Source organism: Syngnathus leptorhynchus, chromosome 19 (assembly GCF_054491065.1).
Source record: "Syngnathus leptorhynchus isolate UIUO chromosome 19, UIUO_Slep, whole genome shotgun sequence".
Taxonomy (NCBI): Eukaryota; Metazoa; Chordata; class Actinopteri; order Syngnathiformes; family Syngnathidae; genus Syngnathus; species Syngnathus leptorhynchus.
Window position 1 is genome coordinate 2,574,247 of NC_141213.1, and position 26,465 is coordinate 2,600,711.

The 26,465-nt window shown below is 47.3% G+C and overlaps 4 protein-coding genes across 6 annotated transcripts in view; 1 reads left to right on the forward strand and 3 right to left on the reverse strand.

Annotated features, from left to right (window-relative positions):
* Positions 1–295: 295 nt before the first annotated feature.
* arfgef1 (ADP-ribosylation factor guanine nucleotide-exchange factor 1 (brefeldin A-inhibited)) lies at positions 296–16,078 on the reverse strand. Its single transcript, XM_085939345.1, has 39 exons — positions 15,702–16,078; positions 12,556–12,586; positions 11,326–11,482; positions 11,101–11,247; positions 10,860–11,039; positions 9,251–9,578; positions 8,991–9,101; positions 8,627–8,880; positions 8,392–8,525; positions 8,087–8,321; positions 7,915–8,014; positions 7,702–7,841; positions 7,519–7,627; positions 6,690–6,891; positions 6,503–6,614; positions 6,210–6,415; positions 6,051–6,135; positions 5,818–5,983; positions 5,604–5,755; positions 5,406–5,534; positions 5,180–5,338; positions 4,936–5,080; positions 4,784–4,874; positions 4,664–4,704; positions 4,400–4,569; positions 4,154–4,305; positions 3,914–4,086; positions 3,680–3,840; positions 3,474–3,604; positions 3,263–3,392; positions 2,999–3,134; positions 2,777–2,915; positions 2,645–2,693; positions 2,448–2,577; positions 2,171–2,310; positions 1,905–2,076; positions 1,693–1,831; positions 1,496–1,613; positions 296–1,339 (listed from the first exon to the last, which is right to left on the reverse strand). The coding sequence occupies exons 1-39, from the start codon at positions 15,823–15,825 to the stop codon at positions 1,142–1,144; spliced, it is 5,676 nt and encodes a 1,891-aa protein (XP_085795471.1). The 5' UTR covers positions 15,826–16,078; the 3' UTR covers positions 296–1,141.
* A 249-nt stretch (positions 16,079–16,327) lies between these two features.
* Positions 16,328–22,718, reverse strand: cpa6 (carboxypeptidase A6). The gene is made up of 11 exons (XM_085939722.1): positions 22,589–22,718; positions 21,712–21,787; positions 21,507–21,631; positions 21,234–21,348; positions 20,990–21,091; positions 20,824–20,928; positions 20,209–20,319; positions 20,040–20,130; positions 17,232–17,434; positions 17,062–17,146; positions 16,328–16,951 (listed from the first exon to the last, which is right to left on the reverse strand). Exons 1-11 carry the CDS (start codon positions 22,693–22,695, stop codon positions 16,737–16,739), a joined length of 1,335 nt encoding a protein of 444 aa, XP_085795848.1. The 5' UTR covers positions 22,696–22,718; the 3' UTR covers positions 16,328–16,736.
* LOC147041639 (uncharacterized) lies at positions 17,784–19,704 on the forward strand. The gene is made up of 2 exons (XM_085939721.1): positions 17,784–18,003; positions 18,081–19,704. Exons 1-2 carry the CDS (start codon positions 17,923–17,925, stop codon positions 19,344–19,346), a joined length of 1,347 nt encoding a protein of 448 aa, XP_085795847.1. The 5' UTR covers positions 17,784–17,922; the 3' UTR covers positions 19,347–19,704.
* Positions 22,719–23,493: 775 nt separating the features above from the next.
* trpc1 (transient receptor potential cation channel, subfamily C, member 1) overlaps positions 23,494–26,465 on the reverse strand; it is a 28,155-nt gene continuing 25,183 nt past the window's right edge. For all 3 annotated transcript variants that reach the window (XM_085939078.1, XM_085939077.1, XM_085939076.1), the window contains 6 exons: positions 25,821–25,960; positions 25,606–25,755; positions 24,489–24,673; positions 24,217–24,418; positions 23,920–24,114; positions 23,494–23,852 (listed from right to left, as the gene is read on the reverse strand). In XM_085939078.1, the coding sequence (XP_085795204.1) occupies positions 23,625–23,852; positions 23,920–24,114; positions 24,217–24,418; positions 24,489–24,673; positions 25,606–25,755; positions 25,821–25,960 (1,100 nt within the window). In that variant the 3' untranslated portion in view covers positions 23,494–23,624. The remainder of the gene's footprint in view (positions 23,853–23,919; positions 24,115–24,216; positions 24,419–24,488; positions 24,674–25,605; positions 25,756–25,820; positions 25,961–26,465) is intronic.

The window sequence follows — 26,465 nt, forward strand, 5'->3', positions numbered from 1 at the left end:
TAAAAACACAAATTTCCAATGGAAATATTAGAAGTATTTGCTCAAAAATCCATTTATGTTTAAAATATTTGTCAAACTCAAAGCAAGTTAACCCCCTCCCATATCGCATAATGGTTCAGCCCAGGGAGGAAGTCCGAAATTGCAAACCAGAGCTCTACTGCCCTCTTGCGACCAGTTTTTACATTTTCATATATTTCAATATACATTTTTCATAAAAAAACCAATTTGCATATTCTTCTAATTTTCATTCTTAACATAATATAGCTAAGTGGAAAAAAGTGATAATTCAAATGACCCAAGTTCAAAAAAACTTTATTGACCTAGAACCTGATTAGAATGCCAGAGGATGTATCGTACACAAATTTGTACATATCTTTTTTGCAACATAGAAAACTTTACATTGCTGCATCATATACATTTGTTTTCTACATCCATGAGCAGGAATGCATCCCATTCGCACATAGAGCACAGCTTACATCACTCATTTATCCTCTCTCTCTCTATACACATCATTACCTCCCAAAACCCAAAAAAAAATTAAATATATTATTTTTGATTTTTTTATACACACATGAAAACTAAAGTCAAAAATGAAAACAAACTAACAGCAATTAGTCTTTCGTTTTTTTTTAAGCAGCTAGCATCTCGTCTTCCAGTTAAAAAAAAAAAAAAATCAAACAATACCAACATATAAAATGGAATAATTTAATGCAGCCTTCACTTAACTGGTGAGATGTTACAGTCAAATCTGGAGCGGAGGGTTAAAATGTCAAATCTCCAGTGCATTCCGAATGGAGCTCAAGCGCAGTGACGAATAATAATAATAATAAAATATAATTAAAAAAAAAAAAATCTAGTGTCATCAGATTCTTACATCTGTACATTTGGATATGAACGTCGACCACGTAGGGGTGCGGAGAGAGAGAGGTCACATTTCATCATGGTTTTTGAGTATGTCTTTGCAATCATTCAGTTACATTGAATATACAGTAAGAAGCACATTTTTTTTAAAATAGATTCCGTCTGAGCAGCTCGGAGATATGGTGGCGGAGGAGGAAATCGCTACAAACCAGACTGTTTTGTTTTTTTCGTGCTGATAGCCAAAGTGGATGAAGGTCTTGGAGGCTGCAGGCAGGTGGTGTTATTGAGCTTTATCCGCTGCCTTCGAGTCGACGCGGTTCTCCATTAGCGCCGGCCGGGGTTGCGGCTCGGGTGCGATGCTGAACACGGAGCCGATCCGCAGGTAAAATTTCCTCAATACGGCGCGCAGCTCCGGGATGAGGTCCAGCTGCATGATCTCGCATAGCAGCGGGTAGTACCGTGACGCATGAGCCTTGAACTGAATGGGAGAAACATCTTAAAGTCTGCTTAGCTAAATGCTAACGCATAATGGGAAATGCCATAGGGGGGGCTAATGTATAGCATTGGCGTTTAGTTTTTTTTCTTTCAACCAATTAAAGTTGAGTAAATACAGTGCGTATTTGTGTGAACCCACCCTTTGGTCGTTGATCTTCAGAACCTTGGTGAGGAAGAGGAGAAGGAGGTTGGTCCAGGCCTCCCTGTGGCTCTCTGAGGTCAATGCCAAAAAGTAGGCCACTGCCTCGCTGCACACGCTGTGACCACACACACAAAAGAAAAATGTTTGTAATAAAAAAAAAAAGTCATTGCGATGAGCCGCGTCCAAGTCCTTACTCTAACAGTCGTCTCTGGACTTCCTCCCAAGCGTCCCGCCGCGTTTCGTCCGTGTACATGCGGAAGAGGATCCGCAGGCCGCACGCCATGCTGCCCGTCTCCTGCTTTAACAGGTTGGGCTTGGACTTGCCTTTGAAGCCTACAAACGCACATGGGAGAGGTCGGTCATGCGGACACACACACACACACTCACGCCGACATCAGCGAGTTACCCGCTTTCCACAGCAGCGTCCTCTGCTCGTTGTTGGAGTTGAAGGCCTTGGCGAAGCTGTGCGACTCCATCAAGCAGTCCAGTAGCTTGAAGAGCTGCTGGGATGTCAGGTAGCGGAACATACCCTGGTCTGGCGCCTCTGCCGCCACGTCTGACGCGCAGGCTGCGTCGCGCTTTGGGAAAGACGATACAAGAGCAACATTTTGAAAAAAAAATATATGGCAGAATCAAAGGAATTAATTTCACAAATAGATTTATGTGGGGAACCTGCGCTGCGGCAAAGTTTTCAGCATCTTCCTTCTTGCTGGTGGCGGGGAAGAAGACGATGTTGTCGATGGTCTGGATGAGCTCCAGCTGCACTACGCATTTGATGAGCAAGGCGGCGAACAAGCGCTGCTCCTGCGCTCCTGCGGAGGACCAAAGTTCACAGTCACAAAATCGACATTCAAGAAGAACGCAACCTTCGTTGTGAGGCGATGGGCTCTCCTTTCCCACAAGAATGAGCATGAAATGAGAATTGGCCACTTGGACCTTTCCCACTCACTGATGGAGTTTCTGCCCCTGGCGACGTCCTCGCCGGGAGTGGAAGCGACGCCGCTCTGCTGGCTCTGGCGACGGCTCTCCACGCTGGCGACGGAGCGCTGGTCGTCCAAGGACTTCAGTGAAATGGAATCCTGAGGGGGAGATGGCGTGATGAAGATCAAATGCGAACTGATCCACGCGGAAATAGGCTCGTCTCACCAGCTGCTTGTCTAAGTGCTCGCCTTCTGCTGGTCTCCACGTTAGCAGTCTGAGGCAAACGCAGCATTCATCACACATTTAGAATGGAAATATTGGAGGGACGGGACGGGAGGGGGGTTAAATATGGCTTACGCGTGCGGAATGGTGGTTTTGAAGATATCCAGCATGCAGTTGCACGTTTTGTCCCACGTCTCGGCGGAGAACTTCTCGCCGTTCAGGATGACCACGTTCTCCAGGCAGTTAGTGCCCGAGCGGGCTAGCTGTTCGTTGTCTGTGCACAAAATGGAGCATTTAGTAGTCACAAATTATAATTTTTTTTAAATCCCTTTAATGCAAAACACTCTGAACGCTCACCTTGCTGCACACACCAGTAGAGCTGAGCTAAAATGTCGTCCAGCAATACGTCGCTGAGGGACTCGAAGTACTGCGTGAATACGTCGCAGATGGCGTAAAGTGCGTGGTTGCAGGTGGTGGTCATCCACTCTGCTTTCTGCGTGGGTGGGGGGGCAACAAGACTTCTTAATTATCCGGGCCAAGCGATCGAATCAGCTGACATTGTCTTTTTTTTTTTTGCTGATCACTTTCATATCGGTCCTCGTGACGGCGTGACAGACTTACCTCAGTCTGCTGCTCGGGCAGCTTCATGTTGTCGAAGATTCTGAAGACGATTCGGAACAGGTCCTGCCACCAGTGCTTCTCGAAGGTGTGCCCGTACGTCTTCATCACTTCAAACATTACCGTCAAGCCCCTGAACAAACAAAAAAAAGGCTCCGTTGATGAACTCAATGCTTCAATTGGCTGGCCTGGAATCCGGTAGGCGCCCATATACCTGGTCCGTACGTCCAGCTTGCACCTGTTGATGATGCAGGACAGCTCGAAGAGGATGGGGAACCAGCCTCGCACCCACACGCGGTCCTCCGGCGCTACATTCATGTCATCGCTGGTGTAGTCTTTGAAGGCCTGCCACGCAAGTTAGCCACATTTGGACCTGGAGGACACAACCAGTGGTCGCCACGGCAACAGTGGGTGACCCACCTGTGGCCTTCCCGAGACGTATTTGGCGCAGTGTCGGATGAGGCGGATGGCTTCCATGCTGGTGTCGGGAAAGGCGGCGTTGCAAGCGAACTCCGACAGGCACTTGACGGCGTCCTGGAAGGAGTCGATGGTGGCCGCAAAGTGCTTCTCGAATACATTCGCTGGCCAAGACGGAAAGACAAAATCAGCGACGGATCGGAAGGTCCGGCGGGAAGCGGGGTTGGTGGCACTCACTGACGATGTGTCCCGTGGTCTGGAAGGCCAGCTCCACGATGCTCTCGTCCTGGTCGGACGCAGCCAGGTGGAAGACGGAGAAGATGTTCTTCCATCCCGAGCGGATGTTGGCCGCCTGGGAGTTGACCATCTGGGCGATGCAGCGCACCACCATGTCCCTGATGGTAGGAGATCTGTAGACCCAAGAGAGATGAATAAAGCCAAAATCTACCACCACCATCATCATCGTCGCCAACACACCTGTTCTTCTTCATGATGTGTTCAAACGGCCTCAGAAAATCCTTCTGGAAGCGGAAGTTGGCCAGCTCGCCTTTCTCCAGGAACTTCATGGACAGCTGCCGGAGCGAGTCCACGGCAAAAATGGCCACGTCTTCATTGGAGTTGCAGCCCACCTGAAAAACCAGAACTGCATTTAATCAAAGCCAGAAAGCGACACATTACAAAATAGATACGAGGATAAAAAAAAACAAAAAAAAAACACTCCACCTTGTTGAAGTGGTCCCCGATGACCTCCCAGATCCTGGACCACTGTAGTCTGATACGTCCCATGTTGTAGTAGGAGATCTCCACAATCTTCTGCAGGCTGAACATACGCGGGTGCGTAGGCGAGGCCAGCTCATCCATGGACACGGCGCACAGCCAGCGCACAAAATCCACTGAGGATAATTATGGACATCAGACAAAAACAAAGATGGACGCCATTGCATCCGGATCTCATAGCGATTTGAATTAGCTTTTGCTCAGACTTACCTATTGCATTGCCATCAAGTCTGGTCGATCCTGTGAATATCCTGGAGGAAAAAAAAAAGTTTTAATATGACTCCCGTATGTCTATGATAGTTATCAATGTGATTTTTTTTTTCCACCCACCTGTCCACAGCCACCACCACAGACTGAGAGCTGGTCTCGCCGATGGATTCCTGGATGCTGGCGATCTGCTTGCGATCCACCGTGCCGCCAACTGCACAGCAGAAATAACGATTAGCAAAACTTATGAGACTTTGGACCTGATGCCGACTTACCCAAGCCCAGGTATTCGTCGTTGCTCTGCTCCCTAGTGCTGGTCATGATGCCCTCCTTGCCACGTACTGTCCCCGAAATGTAGCGCGCCTTCACGCCTGTGCCGATGAGCTGCGCCAGCTCCAGCTGACTGATGCACTTCATGATCTATATAAAAAAAAAAAAAAAAAAAAAAAAATGGCGATTAACTCAGTGTCCTCAAGCGAATATAATTGTTAAGGTTTAATACAAAAAAAAGCGGGCGACCTCGTGCCAGGAATTGCCCAGGTAGTTTCCGTCAGTGTGTGCCACGGTGATGAGCGTTTTGATGGTATCGATGTTCTTCTGCTTCATTTCGGAAATGCCCGAACTGGCGGTGAGCAACGTGAACCTGGCCAGTGCTTGCACATAGGCGTCCCTCTCCAACTAGGGGGGAATAAATAAACTAGTTGATTTTTTTTGTCAAATACAGTCCACAATTCTGATTTGTAACCTGTATGGAGAAGATGCACGCTATTCTGATAGCGCAGCGGATCCCTTCCAGACACAGCGAGGCCACGTCGGTGTCGTCACAGTCCTGGAGGCCCACGCTGAAGGCGGCCAGGAAAGGCGTCCACGCCAGCTGAGGACGACAGCAGCAGGAAGTGAGCGCAGATCTCGACCGGCATCCGACAATGACCAACTGTCCTACCTTGAACATGGGCCGCACGTGCTCCAGGTGGGTTGCGCTGGTGAAGGGCGCCTGCACGTGGCTGACGGCCTCCATCAGAGCTTTTGCCGTCTTGGCCATCTGCTCCATCTCCACGTTGTACAGCAGACGTCGTTGCTTCTCACTGGCCACGCCTGGAGGAGAAAATATAAATTCGACTTTTTTTTTCTTTATGCTGCTAGTTGACAACACTCACTCTGCTTGCTGGACTTGATGGTAAGCTCCTTGGTCTCCTTCATGGCTATCTTCTTGCCAGCGATCTCATCGTAGATGGCCGACAGGTACTCCTCGGGCAGATCCTTGCTGTCGTTGATGCCGCGGTTCATCTTGATGTACTGCTCCTTGGTCATTTTGTTTTTCACCTTGATGGGAAGAAGAAAAAAAAAATTGCAATTCCTATCCTTAATCATCTGGAGGTGGCGTACGTACTTGTGGACTGTGAAGGTCTGTTGTCAGCATAATGATGGAGTACGCGAGTACGTAGGCGGTGTCTGCGCTGGCAAAGAGTGTTTGCCTGTAGGAAAAGCAATTTCCCAACAATGAACTCGACGGCGTCATCGAGCGTTGGCCGACGTTCGCCCGGCTCACCCTTGATTACACTCGAGGTATCTGGCGGCGAACTTCTCCATGAGCCGGTCGATCTTCTGGGCCTCGCCGGGCAGTCGGAAGCCCTCCAGGAACATCCTCAGCGCCGACACAAAGTCTTTGCCTTGGAAGTCCATTTGATCCACGTAGGCGTACATCACCTCCTTGTTGAAGCGCTCGTTATCGCCGAGAAACTCGCCCACTTGAGTCTGCGGCGGCGCGGGCAGCACACCAAACACAGCGGGGTCGTATTAATAAAATGTCAACATCTAAAAAAAATCAGAATCGGGCCTCACCGAATCAAGACGCTCCTCTTGGTGCAGGAACTGAGCCAGGTCCTCTGGGGTTGTACCCAGCATGCCTTGCTCTTGAAGGTACTGGATGCCCCTCTTTGGTTTCTTGTTGAACCTAAAGGTGGTTATTAAAAATGATATCAACCGGCAACATTATTAAAGCGAGAATACAATCAAGACTGCAACATACAGGTCAATGCCCTGCTCGATGATCTCCTTCTGCTGCTTGAGGACCTCAAACTGCTCGGGGTTGTCCGTGCCGGACATCTGCGTGCTGTAGCTGCCGATGCCCGATGAGGCGGTGGAGTCCAGCGAGTTGATGCTGCCGTAGCGGTTGATGGTCTCGGGGGCCCGAGTCTCGCTGCTCTCCTGCTCCAACGGCTTCTCTTGGCCTACGGGGGAAGGCGGTCATGATAAAGGAGTTGAAAATACGGTAGACGTTGAGGGACATTAACTAAAACGGAGAAACTAAACAAAGGATAAGCACAACTGACCGACAGTATCAAGATACGACAACTCATTTAAAAAAATATATTTTGATATTACGTTTAATCAATTGCAACTATCATGATAGATGACTCAAGGTCACTTCGAAAGAGCTGCAACCCAGCACTTGCGTTGGCGTATCGGAAACCCTTTAAAACATTCAGCAAGGTGTCGTCACGGTAACGCGAGCTGTCATTTTGCCCGCCGTCCGAATGTTATCTAATTACAAAAAGCACAGACACACATGCCACTAAAGCCATCCTTTTAATAGTCTAAGAAGCGCTTATGCTAATGCTACTGTTACCTGTTTTGGCTTTAAAGTCATGTCCAAAAGGGGAGAAAAAAAAACACAATTACAAGGTAAAAAAAAAAAAAAGGCTCCTTGTCAGCTTTCGCATATTTTGCTGCTCCACACGCTAATGAGTTAGCTGGTTAGCCTTGACAGCTTAGCCTGAGGCATGCTTTCTGAGCTTATGGAACACATGTTCTTTTGTTTGAGCTCCACCTTTGGGAAATAACATCTCAGCACTTACCAAGGCTCGTTTGGGAGTTGGGATTGACGTACTGGTCCTTGCTCCATTCCACCATACATTTCAAAATGGACACCAGGCATTCGAGACCTTTCTTTCGCAAGGTCAGCTCCTGCGGACGTGAGAGTTTTATAGTCATAATTGAGCTCCAATTCTGGATGAATACTTGTATGGTTTGGTGATCACCTGCGGGGGCGTGGTGCCCAGCTCGTGGCCGCCGCGTCCCTGTGCTATTTTCGAGAGGTCGTTGACGAGCCTCTCGAAGATGTTGGCGGCGTTCAAGTCGCAGTCGTAGTTGACGTAGATGTCCACCACGCTCTGAGCGTCTGAGGGACAAAGACAAGCGGGTTCAACTCACGGACGCCCTTACGCGTTATCATTTCTACATCCAAGTCAGACCTGCACATATTCTGGTCAGGGTCTGGATGACCATCCACTTGTGGTCGTAAGAGCTCGTGGAAGTCTCCAGGATGTAGAGGAAAATCTCCTTGAAGAAAACCTGGAGAACAAGACAAGGAATCAACCACGGGTCACGTCGTCTCTGTAGGGCTTTGCCGGGGCCGCTCTTCACCTCGATTTGCATCTTGAGGTGCGTCTTAAAGTGCGAGAGCAGCGTGAGGAAGATGGACAGTGACAGCTCGAAGACCTCGGGCACGGACGACACGCCGTTCTTGGAGAGCGCCACGCATAAGTACTGCTTGATGGCATTGATGAACATCTCGTTGGTCTTGAAGATGGGCCCGGCGTTCTGCAGGATGGACAGCAGCAGCTGCAACGACAGCACCTTGGAGCGCAGCTCGTGAGACCTGAAAGCACAGAACCCATTAAGCCATTTTGAAAGGCGTGATTCAGATCTAGTGGACAAAGCCGACTTACTTTGGGTCGGGCGGGCCGTCCGACAGAGGTTTCATGGACAGCTTGCAGAGCGAGCGAAAGACCAGGAAGGCATCTTTCTGAAGGATGTGAGAGAACTTGGCGCCTGGCGGCTGCCCCGGCGTCGCTCCCGATTCCTAACACAGGATTATTTTTGGTGTATTTTTTTTTCCCAGGCTTTTTTTTTTTTTATTGTGACAACTAAGCAGGGCAACAAGGTATGATCAGTTCGTGTTACCTGAGTGTCAGTGGACGAGAGGGACAGCCTGTCATCAGGCAGCGACGGCGCAAAGCTAGCCGAGATGGGCGTGCCGGGGATGCCGTTGGCGTGAACGTGCTCGCCGTCGCTCACCAGCGTGCTCTCGTCCTCCAGCGAGTTCTGGGCGGCCTGTGGGACCGTCTCGGGTGGCCCCGCCTCCACCTCTGCGTGCTCGCCCTCGCCCGGGGGCTCCTTGGCGTCTGTGCAGAGGTGGGTTGGGTCCAGGCAGTTACCTGCCAAAGCGAATGAGGGTCACTTAATCTGGGCCACTTTTTGGACAGCAGTGACCTTGGGCCACCATTTTGATTCAGACCACGGAATGTCATTTGAATGCGAGTCTCACCTCCTGCCACAGTGTTGACCACCTCTTGCAGGATGCTCTGCACGATCTCCTGGGCTTTCTCCTCATAATTGGGCCCTACTAGAGTATCCTCATCCTCCTCGCCCGCTGCATCTGAAAAAAAAACACAAAAAAAAAACACACACAATGTCATGTCAATCATTATTACACAACAAAATGGGCCTGGTGAGTGACGTGGGCGGCTATTTTTTCTTATAAATTATTCAAGTAATGCAATGAATCGTCGAGAGCCGCCATCTTACTCTGTGCCGCCGCCGTGGCTTGGTCGGCCTCCGTCTGTTCGTTCTCCGCCACGCAGAAGTCGGAGCCGTTTTCCGGATCGGGGCTCTCGTAGATGGGCCGGCGCTCTCCGGGCGAAGAGCGGCTGCTGCTGCCGCCTCCGCCCTCGTCGTCGGCCTGTGGCGCCGGCGTGGAAGGCGACGACGGGGTGGATGGGGCGGTGATGCTCGGGGTGGTGATGGGACCGTTGGCCTCGCGGGTGGGAGCCTTGGGCGGGGTGTGGATTTGAGGCGAGTCCGGTTCGGCGTGCTGCCGGTGTCGCTCTCGTTCCAACTGTTTTGCCTCCTGCAACTAATTGACGGGACGCGAGGTGGGGAGGGGGGGTCACATACGTGCGTTAAAACAAATTCAAGCACACACACATGCACACAGAAAAAAAAAAGAGATTAATACATTGTTCAATTAACAACTTGGAGAAATGTTTGCGTTCCCTTAAGGCTCCTGAACGCTTTTTTCACGTCAGAGCCAGACATCCTAAATTAAACTGGCAATGTGGTGTGTTCGTTAAAAAAAACCCAAACTTTATATTTGCAATATTTTGCTTTCTTCTCAACGCAGCCCTTCTAAAATCCTTCATACGTATGCGAATAACAACGACTACATGCCAGTCGTTGACGTCGCTTTGCCAACGAGTAGTGTGCTGCTAGCTTGTGCGCGGCGAAACAGACGGCGCTACTTGGTGGCAAACACAAACAAACAAACCGGAGAGAGCAAGCAGTAGACATTCCTTCAGCCAAGCTCAACTAACAGCCCCATGATGCGTTCAAGTGCACTGAGCGATTCAAAATTTAGGATGGTCAAAGAAAAAAGGCACAACGGGTGAAGGGGACGCGAGTCACAAGCACACAAAACAATGACGAGTGATGGCATTCATACATTCTTCATGGATTGTTTGCAAAACTGCCAAATGAAGTTAACATCTTGACTGACGCTATTAGCATTGAGCGTGCGGGCCAGACACTTCCGAGGCGGCGCAAACGAACTAAGCTCATTATTTAAATGCCACCCAGGCTTGAGTGTCTGTTAACGCTCTCTGTGTGAATATTTTGTTTATTCGTGATTATTTCGAATTGTTTAACGCTCCCTTGGTGTAACTACGTGAAGTTCAAAGTGGCACAAGCGATGGAGTGAGTCGACGTGCGGCAAGAATACGGCAAACTGGATGGATGGATGGAGAAGGAGGAAGTTGGAGGAGGGAGGAGGAAACACAAGAGAGGCGCACAGAATTTGGAGACTTTGTGGGTCAGGCAAGTGGAGAGAAAGAAAAAAGAAAAAAAAAAAAGAAAAAAAAAAAAAAGAGGAAAGTTCACGGCAGTCCTGAACGCTTTTCTTTACCTGGCGGTCACGCTTTCTGGAGGCCAGAGACCAAGATAGCTTGTGATTTGTAAGCTATGTGTCCCACAGGGAGGGAAGGGGAGGAGGTAGGTGAGGAGGAGGGGAAAAGTGTCATTCAAAAAGAAAAAGATGACATTAGAGCAAGGCAACACGGAAAATGTCCGACAGTGGATGAAACCGGGAAGTGTTTGTGTGTGCGCTGTCGGCGGATGAGCGGGCGGGCGTGGGGGGACGTACTGCTTGGTTCTCCATGCGGGCGAAGATAACGTTGAGCATCTGCGTCAGTGTGGCCTTGGCGGTGGTCTGGTTGATGAGGTTCTTGCTGGCCAGGTAGATGTTGTAGCAGGTGCGCACGGCCTGCAGCACGGTGCCTTCGTGGATCTCGATGTGCTGCGACGTCACCGCCGTCAGCAGCGCCTGCAACGGGGAACGCCGTCATCAGCAGCAAGGGGAAGAGGAGGACATTTTTTTCCCCAACCTTGATGATCTGCAACTGCACTCCCTCGTCCGTCTGCGGGCCCTGAAAGCAGGCGCAGATGGTTTCGATGATGCGGTCAATGAGTTTCTTGCCCGGGGCTGTGCTGTCCGGCGCACTGCCGGTCAGGTGGCCGTACGCAATCAGCTTCTATAAGCACAAAAAAAATAAAAACAATGACGACCTGAGACCAGAGCGGAACCCCGAAAGACGCGTCAAAGCACTAACCTGTAAACAGTCGAGCGAGGTGATGACGATGCGGGGACATTTGGACTGGCATGCCAGCTCGAACGGCAAGAAGTACTTGTCGGCTTCGATGAAGTTGGTCTTGGATTTGACTGGCGGCAAAGTGGCCGAACCCGATTTTCCATCTCCGCTGGGCGGGCTGGAACGGAACAGGGATGAAGATTTTTTTTTTTTTGAGGCCGATCCCCATTTTGTGACTTTTTAATTTTGTGTAATTCCAACCATGCACATGTGTTGACAGGAAAATCGTTCTTTCACTGTCTATTCCTCGACGAACCCCCATTAGCATGCTAAAAGCTAAAGCGCTAAACTTGGGCTCCAGCTGAGTGCTTCACTTAATCTATCTAAGGAGGGCGGGCTGGGTAATCAGCTCTCATGCTGACAAAGCATCTCCGAACCGCGGATAAGCCGCTCAACCCTTAAGTCGAGTGACCCCGCAAGATATTTTTTTTTGAAGCCCACAAATGCGCGCATCCCCCAGAGCCGCCGCCACGCCCTGATGAGCGCAGACACAGTGAAGGGAGGGCTCGTATTGTTTATGTCTTGGCAGTGAAGCGGGATGAGCTCAGCCTGTTAAGTACCACAAGGACCCACCGCGAGATGCCGAGGAGGAGGCTGGAAGGGGCAACGGCAAAAAAAAAAAAAAGAAAAAAAAATTGTGACTGGAATCCATTTAAATCTACAAACGTCATGACAATGGAGTCACTGCCTCCGTTGTTGGTATTCAATTAAAGCTGCCTCAAATGTTAATTTCATATTCCCAGCAGGCCTGCCACTCTGAACTCGTAATCTTGCGCAACACTGCCAATAAAGCGGCCCGTTTAAACAGCGCTCCAGGCACTCATCTGGCAAATATAAAAACAAGGTCGGAGCTTGCTTGAGGATCAGCGATTTCTTTTTTGGATGTTAATCTTGCAAACAACACAGTTGGACTGAAGGCGGAGTGCGCTTCATGCCTGACAGGCACGCTCATTCCGAGGACGGCGTAACTCGGCAACACACGCGAACGCAATGGGGAGAAAAAAAGGCTCGAGATGTGAGAAACAACAAAGCTCACCTCGACAACACACACACACACACACACACACACACACACACACACACGCACGCACGCACGCACGCAGTGTTCTAGTAACCTTGAGTTGAACTCTGCGGTGCGCCTTTGTATACATTTGTGAAGTCAGCCGCTGTGTTCTGTTTGCAGACACTCACCTTAATTTTCCTGACTCCTCTTTGATTTCCTCTGAAAAAGAAAACAGAAACAAGTTTTTGAAACAACCGTTCCTCTGGGTTTTATTGTCAAATCCCAGAAGCCCCCCCCCCCCCTCCCTCCAACTTGCATGGGCCCCTGGGCTTTGTCATGTGAAGTCATTAGAGTCGCCAGCCACTCTCGGCATCAAACATGAAGGCGGTCGGTCCGGAGCGACAGAACGAACGGAGTGCTTTCAAAAGACGGCAAATTAAAGACGAGTGGCTCGGAAAGCGAATCGTGTTTGCGCAAGAATCGAGATTTGTTTTTGCTTGTTCCCAAGGGCGTCCCACAACTTAGAGTAAATCTATTGATCCGTTTCATCTTCACCGGGAACTGTTGCCATGGTTACAATGCTCCAATCGTGAAGCGGCACTTGAGGCCAATATGAGAGATGTATGTGTTGGTTATTGGACAAAGCTGTCCGACAAGTGCGAGGAGCTTTTAAGGAGACGGGAAGGTCGCAAGCGACACGGCTGGCTAATCATTCGGCCGACCGGGCATTATTTGAAGGCCTTCGAGCATGAAGGAATGCAGGTACTTCCCAAACAGACACTGTGAAACCTGTAGCACGACTCTCCTTTAAACATACAGCATGATTATTATTATTATTATTTTTTTTAACATCTAAAACTGTTTAAGTTAGGGCGGCTTGACTTGGCGACGACTTTGGGTTTTGTCACACGGCCGTGTTGCATTTCATGTGTGCTCACCTGGAGTCTATTCTTAGCGTGCAAGCTAGCAGGCGCGCTATTTCGCCTCCTCTGGAGTCTGGGCATACGTGCGAGGTAGCTTCTTTCTAATTGCCTCTTTAAAGGTGATGTATTCCAACAAAGATATTGACCAAAAATCATTCAAGGTAGCTGATCCAAACAAGCAGTGTAAATAGTGACAAAAGCGCCTCTTCATCTACACTTGGGAATAATTCATTCAGAGTTCGTCTCCGGACTGAAGGAGGTTCATCGTGTTAAATGAATGGAGGGATCAAGTTCAAAACACGTCATAATAAATATATTCTACATCATCTTCAGGATAGATGAAAGGATTATTTATGCAATGAGAGCGAGTGAGGGCCCTGACACACGCTGACATGAGCGCGAGCGCAAGCTCATTATCAGGAGAGCGAGCTACCTTTGGGATTACAAGGAGCTCAAGTGTGTACGCTTTGTCAAAAAAAAAAAACATTCAAGTGACATGAATGATCACTTTTGAGGCTGCACGAGTCTTGAGGTTGCCATGGCTTGGCAAACACTTTTTTTTTTATTTATGGTCCGGTGCTTATCGTGGGTGCACACCTGGCTTGCGAGAGCTTCTAACCATGCGGCAGGAGCGCATGTTCCCGAGGGACAATCGTTCCATCGGCACCGCCGTCGTGCTGGGAGCGACGGTACAAAGTAGGTCAAAATATTAGGGACGAGTGCACTGTCGAGTTCCTGAAGTGAATGCCTGCCGGGTGACACTTTGGCATTCCGAGTAAAAAGGTCAGAGCGAGAGCGGGGATGACGATGATGCGCTTTGTCTGGCCCAAACCTTTTCGCCTCGCTCCCGGTGACTCGCCTTTAGATACCGGAGAAACAAATACGAGTGAACCATAATCAACCCCTTAAAAAAAACAAAAAACAATGGGAGTGCACTTATTCCAATTACTCCCGAGTGCTGCATTAGGTACAGTCGCAATACAAACAACGGTAAAATGGAAAATCCACATGGAGAGATGTTAAGTGACAGCGCAGAGATGTGTCTGAGCCCTGAGAGCATCAGATTATGTAAGTCACTCAGTATTCTGGGTCACGCAGTCACCCTTTTATGTGTATATACATACTAGGACTGCGCTGCAGCTCACTCTTTGCATTCTGCACAGTTAAGTGGTGGCACCACTGCACACATTTGCCAGAAGGCATTACTTTATTTGAATTTCTCTGCCATTTCTTTATTGACAACAAATCGGTGGCTTAATAACAACACAGAGCAAGGCTTGTGTGTTTAGGCCCTCATGGTCACCTGATCTCCTCACACAGGTGGTTGGCTGCTCCATAAGATGCTGCCATTGTGTCCACTCTGGGCATCGGATTACACCCCTTGACAAGACAAAAGCGTCGTTTGTCCCGAGCAGCCTGCGTCATAAATAATGCCCGTGCAGAATAACACTGTGCAGACATCTTCGGTGTGATTCAAACACAAGTGGTTCCTATTTTTGCTGGGGAAATTGTGATTATTACATACTGAAAATAGGGATACACCTGTTAACAAGTGGCGTGAATGGAAACGTGCAACCCGGACGCGACATAAGATATACTTCAAAATAAGAACTTTTAGATCGTGTTAAAATGGTTTGGTCCCTAATTCAAATTACAGGATAAGTAAGCTTAGATTTGACTATTATTAAAAATGTTTTAGTTGGTTAATTTGGGTGGCTAAGTGTTTGTATAAAAATGTAAGGAATTGTACTCAGCTTTTAATTGCAACTCAAACCGGAAGTTGTTTTGTCTACTTCCGAGAGCGGTTTTGTGCTAGCTTAAACGTTGCTCTGACAGCTGTCACCTTATCCCCGGCTTCGATGACAAATCGTGGTAATGTCACACCACAAACCTGACGTTTAAACCCCTTGAAAACGTGCACAAAATCAAGAAAATAAAACATGTCGCTGTCAAGAGTGCGAGAGGCCGAATGCGTCCCGAGCGTACCAGGAAGAGACGCCGACACACCGCTCCTTTGTGGCCTCGACAGCATGCGATTAAACGGCTCATAATTGCCGTTTGTGAACGGAAGAAGTGATAACTGCCAATGTCGCCAACAATATGTCATCAGTGGTCTGCAAACACGCCAAAACACCGCAAACGAACAGCCCCCCCGTTGCACCATTTCCGCGTTGAATGTCGGATGAACACATGAGTTTCTCGGAGCTTCTTACGTGCAAGTCACCTAACAAGACAAAATGGCGTTTTTTGCATGTTTGTTTTTTTCGGGCCAAATAATCAAAACATGTCGCGGAATAGCCTGTTAATGTGTCCAAAGGGGCTGCGTGACGTGTCTAAATCAATAAGCACGAACGCTAGAAGTCGAGGGAAGGGGGTGTGGGGTGGGTAGAAGCAAAAACAAGCCAACTTACCGAGTGCCACTTCGCAGGCTTTGCGTAGCTGGGAGTGGTGGGCTTTCTTTACCTCCTTGTCGGCTAAAATCTTCTCCAAAGCTCTTGTGAGGAACATGTTTTTCGTTTTTTTGCCCTCAAACATGACGCACCGGAATCGGGGCGCGGTATGTGTGTCTCAGGAGAGGAGAGGTGATGGTGGTGTGTGGGGGGGAGGCTCTTGCCCACAACACGATGGCTACCCCTCACTGCAACGTTGATCCTCCAGTAGCAGTCAAGACAAAACAAAAGGGAAAAGAAAGAGAGACACACACACACACAAACAAAAGGTGGGCTTCAATCCCGTACGATGGCCATCAGCGACCTGCCTCTTGCGCCATGTTGGAGAGGAAATGACGTCACAGTGAGGCAGCAGCCGCCGCGGCGGCAGAAAGGTTGTGATGCTAATGCTAATTAAATGTATAACTGCTCAACTACTTCGTCCACACAAAAACAAATGTGGAAAAATCATGAGAAATATAAGGAAAATTATGTTATATAAACACAATATATGGATTTAGATATTTTATGTGCGGTAATTATTATATTTACTGCTATTGTTTAACTATTATTTAAGCAGTACAATACTTTCTTTTTTTAACTCCTTTATTTTTTTTCTCAATACAGTATGACAACATTAAAAAGCATACCCTCTCTGTATATCTACATTTTGTGTTCTGTTTAATTATCAAAAAAATCAGTCTGTTAAAACTAATTTATTCCAGTACATAATCACACATATACACACAGTTAAAATACCAAGTTCAACATATGTGATCCATACCTGAGTAATAACGACTACCCTTACTAATGATACCTTGGTTATACCAAATGAGATACTCAGACAATGTTGCAGTAATGAAGGCAATCGTAACATACATATCTACAGCAGGTCACTTGAATATTGAATCTTTACCCAAGAGTGGTGCTGGATGATGAAAGACAAGTGCTTCAATGGCATCTTATGGTCCTTATGTTGCGTATTATCATGGTCTAAAAACCACATGGTGAGTACATTTATATGTAGGGGAAGGCTTCCGCGTCCGTGTGGCACTTTTTGAGCAGGCCCGATGCGATGGCCTTCACCGCCCGAGTGGTTTCGGTGCATGTGGGGTTGATGAGGGTCTCTGGCAGCAGGAATCCAAAGTAGCCCGTGTCCCGCAGCTCAAAGGCAAACGCGTATGGGATCCCGTTCCTGTAGGCCCAGTCCATGGAGCTGCCGGAGCTAACGTCTTTATGACAGAGAAGAACTGTGAGGGATTACCGCCGCACTGAGAAGCCCATCGAGCATCTGAGTCACCAGTATAGAATATTTCTCAAAGACACAACAATGTATACTCACATAGGGTCGTGGAAGCAGGTCCATATCTATACTTGACTCCATAAGCCGAGTATAGTGCTGTAACTGCATTGTGAGCCGCCGACTCCTGCAATAATTTCAAAAACAATCACATAGCCCGTAGATGACAGATTTGTTTATTATAACTATTATTCTTCACTCGACCGTCTTACCACGCAGTTAAAGTTGGGGATGGCGGCATATTTGTACGAATACGGGTAGAGGAGCATTTGGGCATACGCATGTACGGAAATGTAGGCCTTGACGCGTTTCTTGTGCTTGCGCAAGAACTTGACGACAGCCCGTACTTCGGGCTCAGATTCGGGGTAGGGTCCGCAGTAGGTGTCGTCGCAAGGGTGAGACGACGCCCCCTCTTCTGCAAAACAGAGTGAATCCATTTTATTTTTACATTTGGGATAAATCTTTTGCAGGTATTGGATCTTAAAATGATCAATTTGTCTGCACCAAATTATGCTAATGAACCAAATGCTAATGTTATGATAGCAGTTAGCCAGCTGAGCTAACACAGCTAAATATACTGATGTTTGTATCATGTTCAGATGAGATTGACACTGTCATAGAGATTTTACAATGTTTGTTATTGGTGGGTGTATAGTTATAATTAGTATCATGTACTTCAGATGATGAGGTCATGAAATTTACGCGTGTCATACCAGTGTCAGCACCTTGATCACAAAGCCCACAAAATGACATTTTCTTTACATCGCCCTTTGTGACTGGAAGGCTTTACCGCCATCAACTCTCCCTTTTCTTCACTATCTACATTTTTTTTCCGCCCATCGCACTGCATTAAGTGACCTGGAAAAAGTTTCAGTGGTGATGGCTAATTAGCAAACAACAACAATGGAGGACTTGGGGAGTGAGAGCCCAAGCGTGGGCAGCAGGGAGTATGCTAGCACGCCGATAGCGGACTATCCACGAAGGGTGAGTTCACCTTTTGGGAATGTATCGAATTGTTTCTGCGCTTTGGGTACACTCAGAGGTCTTAACTGTCGTTTCAGACGCACCACCAACGGCATCAGGCCATGGTGGCGGAAGGAGGTTACACCAAACAGAGTGGCCTCAAGCGGGCGCTCTTCTACAGCGAGAGCTCCAACCGCGATCTGGTCGCTCAAAACACCGCCCTGAGAGTGCAGATGGAAAGTGAGCGCCAGAGTCACCACAGGGAGCGTCAGAGGCTCCAGAAGGCTCTGGACGAGGCCAGGAGCGACCAGAGCTCCCCGGCCATTGAGCAGAAGCTGCGGGAAAGGGAACACGAGATGGGAGTCCTTCAGGACATTTTAGCGGCGGCTCAACGGGAAACGGTCCAGGTGAGGCAGTACTGGATGGAGGAGCACGACCTTCTCAAGAGAGCCCGCGAGGACGACTCGGAGAACATCGTGGCGGCAGTCAACGCCGAGTGGCAGCAGTGGTGGAACGTACGTGAGCAGGAGGCGGCGGCTCAGCTGCACGCTCAGTGGGAGAGCGCCCAGTGGCACGCCGAGGAGATGGCGGCTGAATTCAACGGCAAGCTGCAGAGCCTTCAGAAGCATAGCAACGACACCGCCGTCTACTATAAGGCGGAATTGGAACGCCAGCAGTGGCACATGAACCGAAGCATCAGGGAGAAGGACGACGTGATCGCCAAGCTGACCAAAGACAACTGCCAGGTCAGAGCGGACCACGCCGCCTTGTCCGCTCAGATCGTCAGATTGGAAACGGAAGCTTCCCAGCTGCAAAAGTCTGTCGAGCGTCTGAAGGAGGAGTTGAAGGTCCAGCGGGAGGCCAAGACGCTGGTGGACGAGGAACTCTCCGCGGCTATAGCCGCTCTAACGCGAGAGATGGAACTAGAGCGCCAACACCACCGTGAGGAGAGGCAGATGCTCCGAGAAGCTCTGAATGAGGTTCGGACGCCGCGGGGCTTGTCTGAGAAGCTGCAGAAGAAGCAAATCGAAGCTGGCGAGCTTCGGGACGCTCTGGCCGCCTCCCGGCAGGAAACGACCAACGTGCGCAAGTATTGGATGCAAGAATGCGAGGAGCTCAAAAGGAGCGTCGAGGAGAACGCCAAGACCGTGGTGGAGGCCATCAACGTCGAGTGGCAGCAGTTTAAAGCCGAGTGGGAGCACATGCGCAGGCACAGCTGCCGGGCCCTGCAGGAGAAGGACCACCTGCTAGCTACCTTGTTTGCCGACATGGAGAAGTTGACATGCCAGCTCGTTAAAGTTCACCCGGAGACTCCAGAGCATCTGCACGCTGAGACTGTTGAAGGCGATCTCGCTTCTCTCTGACATCTTTATAAAAAATATGGTGCCACTATATAATGTCTTCAGTTCATTGAGCATCCACACCGTCTGTTTTGCTCTTGTTGCTTGTTTTGATTTGTGTAACGCTGTCCAAGGAGCGTGCTGATCATCATGACAATATTGATTGCGCAATTACTAAATGACGGTTAAACTATTTTTACACTTGTACCAGTGGGGCAAAAAAAAAAAAAAAACAATATTGAGGAGAAATGTTTTGGTTGAATTTTTGAGGTTCCAATATTTACATTGTCATAAAATACATATATACAATGCTGTTTTGTACATTATAAACAAATAGACTTTTGTTAAAACAAACAAATAAATGTATTGAAATACTTACATACGTTATGTTTACTTCAAATGATTTCCAAGTTGCATAAGGAAAATTAATTCATGAAATAAATTGAATCAACTCAGTTATAATCCATAATTATTAATTTCATTTAAAAAAAATACAGAAGCATAATAACTCCTTCAATATATTTATAAAATGTATTTATCCTCATTTAAAATAAATTTAAGGTACTATGAAGTAGCTTAATAATGTTCCCATATTTCATTTATTTATTAAAAAATACCTGACGGAAATTGAGATACAAACATACTGACCTACTTTTTTAATTGGAGTATTTTGTAAATATTTTTAGAATGCTTTACGCATTTTGTGTTCACACTCACCACACCACTTGACTTTCCAGTTCCTGTTTGCGTCCACGCCTCGACAGTGGAACTTGCGGTTTTTGGACCGTGTCTTCCTCCAGAATCGATCCTGCACAGACCATTTAAAATTATAGCTTTACCAGTCTTGGAGATGTTTATTGTCATCTGTTTGTGTTGATCTAAATACCTTAGTCCAACTGAAGTGATATCCATCCACATTGAAGACGGGCATGATGTAGAAATTAAGCTGGTTGAGCAATCGTCTCATTGCTGAGTCGTACCGGTATGAATTCAGCACCTGTCATTTTATGTAACAGAATAAATCAAACGCGCCCTTTAAAGTCCCTGCAAAGTGAAAATGAATTGAGAAAAACTAATGTTATATCTCCACAATTTCTAAATCCTGACCAGGTTTTCAAAATGCGACAATGAGACTCTGAACTCTTGTGGCCAATCAAGCATACTACATGATTATAAACATTTTTTAGTTTTTTTTTACTCATAGTAAAATTCATGTGGGGGTTGAATTGTGGAAAAAAAGGCCATTTATTTGGCCAAAGATGAATAATGACGAAAAAAAACAAACAAACTGGTGAGCTGTGATTGGGCAATTGAAACCAGGCCAACTGTGATGTCATTTTCAAGCGACAGCAAGTGACAAAATGGCCGCCCTCTGAGATGAAAAAAAAAAAATATGTGAATTTTGTTGCTAAACTCATATCCCACAAACACAATATTAATCATAGTGACATGTTTAGACTAGACATACAACATATTGTAATTTAAAAAAATAGATTTGTACCTCTTTGACAAACCACTGACAGAAAGCGGGTCCTATCCACTCTCTGGCGTGAACGCCACAGTCGATCCAAACGGCTTTTTTCTGCGGCCGACTTCTCTTTCCTAACTGGCAGCGGATAAACCTTATTACTTCAGTATTTATTTCGAATTTTCTTCACGCTTCTTACCTGAAGAACATAAAGGGGTCGCCCTTCGTACGACTTCCCGATGGAGAACATGTTGAGTAGGTCAGGGTGCGTTGTGTTCATCTCAAACATCCATCTCTGAATCTTGACGGTGAGAATAAACATGGATCGCACCCAAAATGGCTGACTTTCTGTCTTTTCAGGAATTTGGCTTTTTTTTGCGTGATAGTATTGCCTACCAAATTTCATGCTCTAAAAGTCGAAAACTATACACAATAACAATTACCTCCTCCAAGGAGTGGTAGATCTCGTAGTCATATTGACTGTCCGACCTTCGCTTGCGGGATGAGCGATGCCTTGTCTGCCTTTCAATTTCCTGCTGCAGATTAGAGATAAAAACGCTGCGGGAGGAAAAGATTGACGTCACGTTATAAAGAATATTGCGAAACTGTATTAAAAAATGTCTGCTGCAAGATGTGGCCTGTCGTCTACTCCCCCCCCCCCCCCCATAATCCAATACAATGAAATTTAATATAACAAGAACTTATCGAGAGATCACCTATAATTGATACGTTCCTGCTTTAAGGCGGAATGTAGTCGTCGAGTGTCTCTGCGTTTAATGTGCACATCCACCGTAGCATTTTGGCTAATCAGAGAAACGCTGTTGGGCTGCCACAAATCCACCTTTAACGCATAAAACAAAAATTGTAATACAGTGCTAGTTCATGTCAACATAAATAATCCAACAATTATTGAGAACCAACCTTCATGCTTTCCAGAACATTCTTGAGGGTGCAAACCTCGTCGTCATTACTGGGGCTTATCCTGAAGACTTGATCGCTGCGAATAATAATAAGTGTTTTATTCTGATGTCAATTAAAAATTGATGTCAAAATGTCACGGCTCACATGGCTTTGGTCGTTTGCCGTGTGTGTATGGACTCATTAAAAGGTTTTACAATCTCCTACAGGAAGCGAAGGCGTCAGTGAGAGTGACAAAAGGACTTCAGCCACTATATTAGGCACACCCTGGATCGCCATATGTACTAATGAAACAATCCGTTGATTATTTTCTAGGTCAAATATAAAAAGTGCACTTTGAGTAATTTGTCAAGGAGACTACTCTTATTTGACATCCATCCAAAATATATCAATATACAGTACGTCGCTTATATATGTTGTGGATGGAGGAGGAAATGAGACGAGGTGGCTCCCACCTCCTGCTCTTCATCAAAAGCTCCATTCAGATGTCAGAGTGCTTCGTCAAAACTTTACTTCAGCTAGCAGAAAGGATGAACTCCGCGGGCGGGCGGCTCTTTTGCCCCCCCATCCTCTTTTTGTTGTTGTTGGTATTTTCCACTTGCACTACAGTTTGGAATTTGGAAATGTTTACTTCAAAGACTTTCTTGAAGTTACAGATGAGTTTCTCATTCCCCCCCCCCAAAAAAAAGTTTCAAATGACACATTCTTGCATGCAGGTCTTAAATCAATAAAAAGTAAATAGAGAGCCTCTCTTTGTTCGTGCTATGAGAAAATCTACTCTGCGACACATCTGATTGCAATTGCATCCCTCATGGCCACACATGAATGGAAAAGGGGGGGGGGGGTTGGAGAGAGGGGGGGGGGGTCTTCCTCTACTCACCCAGCGTAGCGGTTCTTGTAGAGTGAGTGCGCGCATAGCACACCGCTGAAAATTATCACACTGTGCAGCAAAAAAAGACGAAATGCCCACCCGAAGTCCAGTCTCATCTTGTGGCCCCCCCAAAAAAAAGAAGTTTAAAAAAGTATGTTAAAGTTCGAAGGATAAAGTTGGTCCAGTAACTGGAGTCCACTCGGTCCACCTCAGACTGGAAGGTTTTTGACACCTGATGCGCATGAGGTGCCAAACGTGAAGAAGAGGAGGAGGAGGTGATGGAGGAAGAAGGGGGGAGGATTTCGCACCTCTCCTGCTTTTAAACCAGGCTGCTTGGCCGACGAGCGGGGTCACGTGATGTACGGTGGGATTCTTCCACTGCGCACGCGCATTCACCAACCCGATAGGAGTCTCAGAAATGCAATAAAAATATTAAAAACTGATCTTGAATTGCAATCTAGTATTCCTGAGAGCATCAATTGTATTATATCATAGTAGTTTGTATCTTGGTTGATCTCTTTTCTCACTTTAATGGTATGTATAATTTTTTGGGCATTCTAGTCACTTTTGCGTTTCGTCTAATATTTAATTTGATTTTGTAATTATTTTTATATTTTATAATATTTTGTGCATGATGTAGGCCTTAGATTGCATGCAGGCAAGGCGATCATTTTAGTTCAAATAAATGGCGTCCTCTAGCGGTGGCAAATATGCATCACAGCCATCGGGAGAGAATTGCAGTAACAGAAAAGGCCACTAGAGGTCAGCGTTTCTCCGAGTTGAGCGCTGTTCTTGTTTTAAACATATAGTACACGGTACTTTGATGTCATACAACTGGGGGGAGGGGCATAAACATTGGACCCCGCTGTGAAATTTTGCATAAATATTTATTGGTATCTATGTTCAAAACAACGGGTTCCTGTCTTTAGAAAAACGGGAGAATGCATGGATTGTGTTTCTAGTTCGCCTTAGTCAGTTTGTGTTGTCCTCTCAGAGAATAAATGAGTAGCAGGAGGCGGAGTCAAGAGGAAAGTTAAAAAGGCTTCTAGCTCCTGGGGTAGAACATGGCGTATTTGGAGGTACGGAAGCCCAGGAGGTCCCGCATCTCGTTGCGGAACTTGGACAGGTCCTGGCGCAGGTCGTTGAGGTTCTCCACGGTAGCTTGGTCGGTGCTCTGCATCTTCTGTCGCGTGGATGTCAGGTAGCGATGCACCAAGCAGCACATAATCTTCTGGTAGTTCTCGTCACGTTTTTGTTTCAGGTTCTTCCACTCCTGCGTGGGAAAGCAAAGCAGCCGTGATGCATTTTCCAGAAAATCCCACCTGAGCGATTGGTCTTACCTTCAGGCTGTTCTGTCTCTTAACCCGTCCCTTGGGGGTATGCGAGCAGATCCACTTGCTCATACTGGTGAGCAGGTAGCAGACAGTCTTGGGCGAGGGCAGGATGTTAAACGGGGGCGGCATCGTACACTTGTCGTCAAAATAGCTAAGCCACAATTTGGCTCGAGCGAACTTCCACTCCTTGTCTTCGTGATTCTATCAAACAATCACAAAGATGGATTCATAAAGATGATCTGGCTCGGTACCCTGATTAGAAATCCAGAGACCAAACCCGAAAATTGTCTCGGACATACTCACGGCAATTTGTCTGAAACTTTTATGGAGCATGGCTACCAGAAGCTTAGTCAGCACAATGACCACCACGATGTTGTAGGTTCCGATAATCAGAGCGCCCACAAAGGAGCGCAGTTCCTCCGTGTAGCTGATGCGGGTGACGAAGAGCGCCACGTGAGCCAACGAGAAAATATACCAAAACAGGGCGTAGCACGTGCCCATAAATCTGCGAAGATGAGAACAACATAAACAATGGCTCGAGCTCGGCGTTGGCTTGGACCGACATCCAGACGTACGTGTGGAAGGCGTCGTTGCTCTGCTGCTGGCAGAAAATACCCTGACAGTCGCTAGGCGGACTCTTATCCGGATCTTTCCGGTCCTTTCCGTAGAGCTGGGTGAGTCCGATAGTGAAGGAGAACAAGACCAGCAGGAATAGACCCAGGAACTTACCGAACTCCTGCAGCATCTGACCCATGGAGATCTGCCGAGAAATAAAGAGCCAGCCGGGACATTTACGGGACTGATTCTCTTGTACCACAATTTTATGAGCCCAATTTTATAGTTTATTTTTACGAGAGTCTTGCGGTTGTCATTCGCTTTATTCCACATGTACTTGGGGTTTAACGATACGTCCCCCTGAATTATCTTCCATATGTTTTTCATAGTTCCAAGAGCTTTTATACCAAATCATACCTCCTCTTTTCCCTGGAACCTTGAATCATAATTTCCTGAATACTTCCTATGTCTTTTGGATCAATGGTCTTATGTCCTGGTCAACGCAGGTCATGTTGTTCATCTGGCACCACGTTGTCTCTTCCTGGACTGCATGGTCATATGGTCCAGGTTTTATCTGAGTGTTCCTGATTCCGTTTCTCTCCAGGTCCCATGTCCCTGGAAATCTATTGTCTTCAAACGGTTCGTAAGGGACATCAAACCAAACCGAGTGTTGCCTGGAGCCAAGACTACGTGTCCATGTCCCTAAGACTACGTTTCTATTTCCTGAAATCTTCCACCATGTTTATTTTGACAAGAAGCTCGTCTTTGAGGAACTCTATATTTAAAGATGCTAGCTTTGTAAACCTTTTCAATACCAGACCTCCATGAACCAGATCTGAAATATGCACCACTCACTCTTTCCAAACTTACTTGATGATATTAGTCAGATGAGGATTCTCAAGGTAAAAATGAGAGACAGCCTTCACAGCACTGACTGACTCACACGTATGGAAACGCGTGGGGATCCGCTTTGCGCACCCCGACGCTAATCTTCCGATTTTTGTCCTTTCAACAACAACGATGACATAACACTTTTTTTTTTCCCAGAGCTGTTCTTTCACAGATGTGCTTCTCGCATCCATCACCGCATCCCACGCACAACGACCTATTTCAAAGTAAGCAACGTTATTCTTCTACCTGCAGCGGCCCCAGGATGGAGCTGGTGGTGTACATGAAGAAGAGGCGCAGATAGCTGAGGACGTTGGCAAAGGCGAACAGACCCTCGGCCACCAGGATGGGATGGAAAGCATCCCAGTTCTTTCTCTCGGTGTCCTCTACATTCTTGAACTGCGGAGGAAAGAAAAATGTGTGTGTGTGTACATGTGTGTATGTGTGTGTGTGTGTGTGTGTACCTTGCTGTTAGCAACTATCTTGAGGGCAAAGGTAGCTAAATAAAGTGAATTCATCACAAAGCTCAGCTGGTTCCTCGACTCGTCCAGGAAGTCTTCCAACCCCTCGTACCAAAGACGCTTGACGTCCGACCACACCATTCCTGAAGGACACAATTCATTTTTATACCCAACTGTCCATTTTAGAACTGCTAGCTTGCTTCTGTATGACAAAACCCAAAGCTAATAGCTGACATTGGAAAAGCTATCAGGGGTGGTTATCGCGGTGAGTTACGACCGACGAGCTTCCGCCTTGACTGCCGCGAGTCAAACCGTCACGGCCGAGAAGGCGGAGAGCCATTCCGGCGACACGACCATAGCGCTAATGCTTTCTTGGCAGCGGACACCCTCACGTGATCTTGAGCGCGTATCATCGTTCGAGCGGTCGAGAGCGGATGTCAATTTGGTGAAAGCAGACTCTCTGTCGTTTAGAATCAAGATGGCAATTTCTTGTGTACACGCCTGATAGCATTATAGACACAGACAGGACAGCCCTACTGGACTGAAGCCAGGCTCATAACACAAATGTCTCATTTATCCTCCACGAGGCAATCTTAGACATCAAATTAAAGGATATGATTGGCCTCATTGGATCAATAGTCATGCAGT

Coding starts and splice junctions, on each gene's coding strand:
- cpa6 (XM_085939722.1), bottom strand. CDS start 22,695: ATGAGACTGGACTTCGGGTGGGCATTTCGTCTTTTTTTGCTGCACAGT. Junction 21,092..21,233: donor TCTACCACTCCTTGGAGGAG/GTAATTGTTATT, acceptor CTCACCGTCAAG/ATTCAGAGATGGATGTTTGA. Junction 17,435..20,039: donor CTGGAAAGTCAAGTGGTGTG/GTGAGTGTGAAC, acceptor TCTGTTTTGCAG/AAGAGGGGGCGTCGTCTCAC.
- LOC147041639 (XM_085939721.1), top strand. CDS start 17,923: ATGGAGGACTTGGGGAGTGAGAGCCCAAGCGTGGGCAGCAGGGAGTAT. Junction 18,004..18,080: donor TAGCGGACTATCCACGAAGG/GTGAGTTCACCT, acceptor CTGTCGTTTCAG/ACGCACCACCAACGGCATCA.
- arfgef1 (XM_085939345.1), bottom strand. CDS start 15,825: ATGTTTGAGGGCAAAAAAACGAAAAACATGTTCCTCACAAGAGCTTTG. Junction 8,526..8,626: donor TCTCGTCCACTGACACTCAG/GTAACACGAACT, acceptor ATCCTGTGTTAG/GAATCGGGAGCGACGCCGGG. Junction 3,393..3,473: donor AAGCTGGACGTACGGACCAG/GTATATGGGCGC, acceptor TTGTTTGTTCAG/GGGCTTGACGGTAATGTTTG.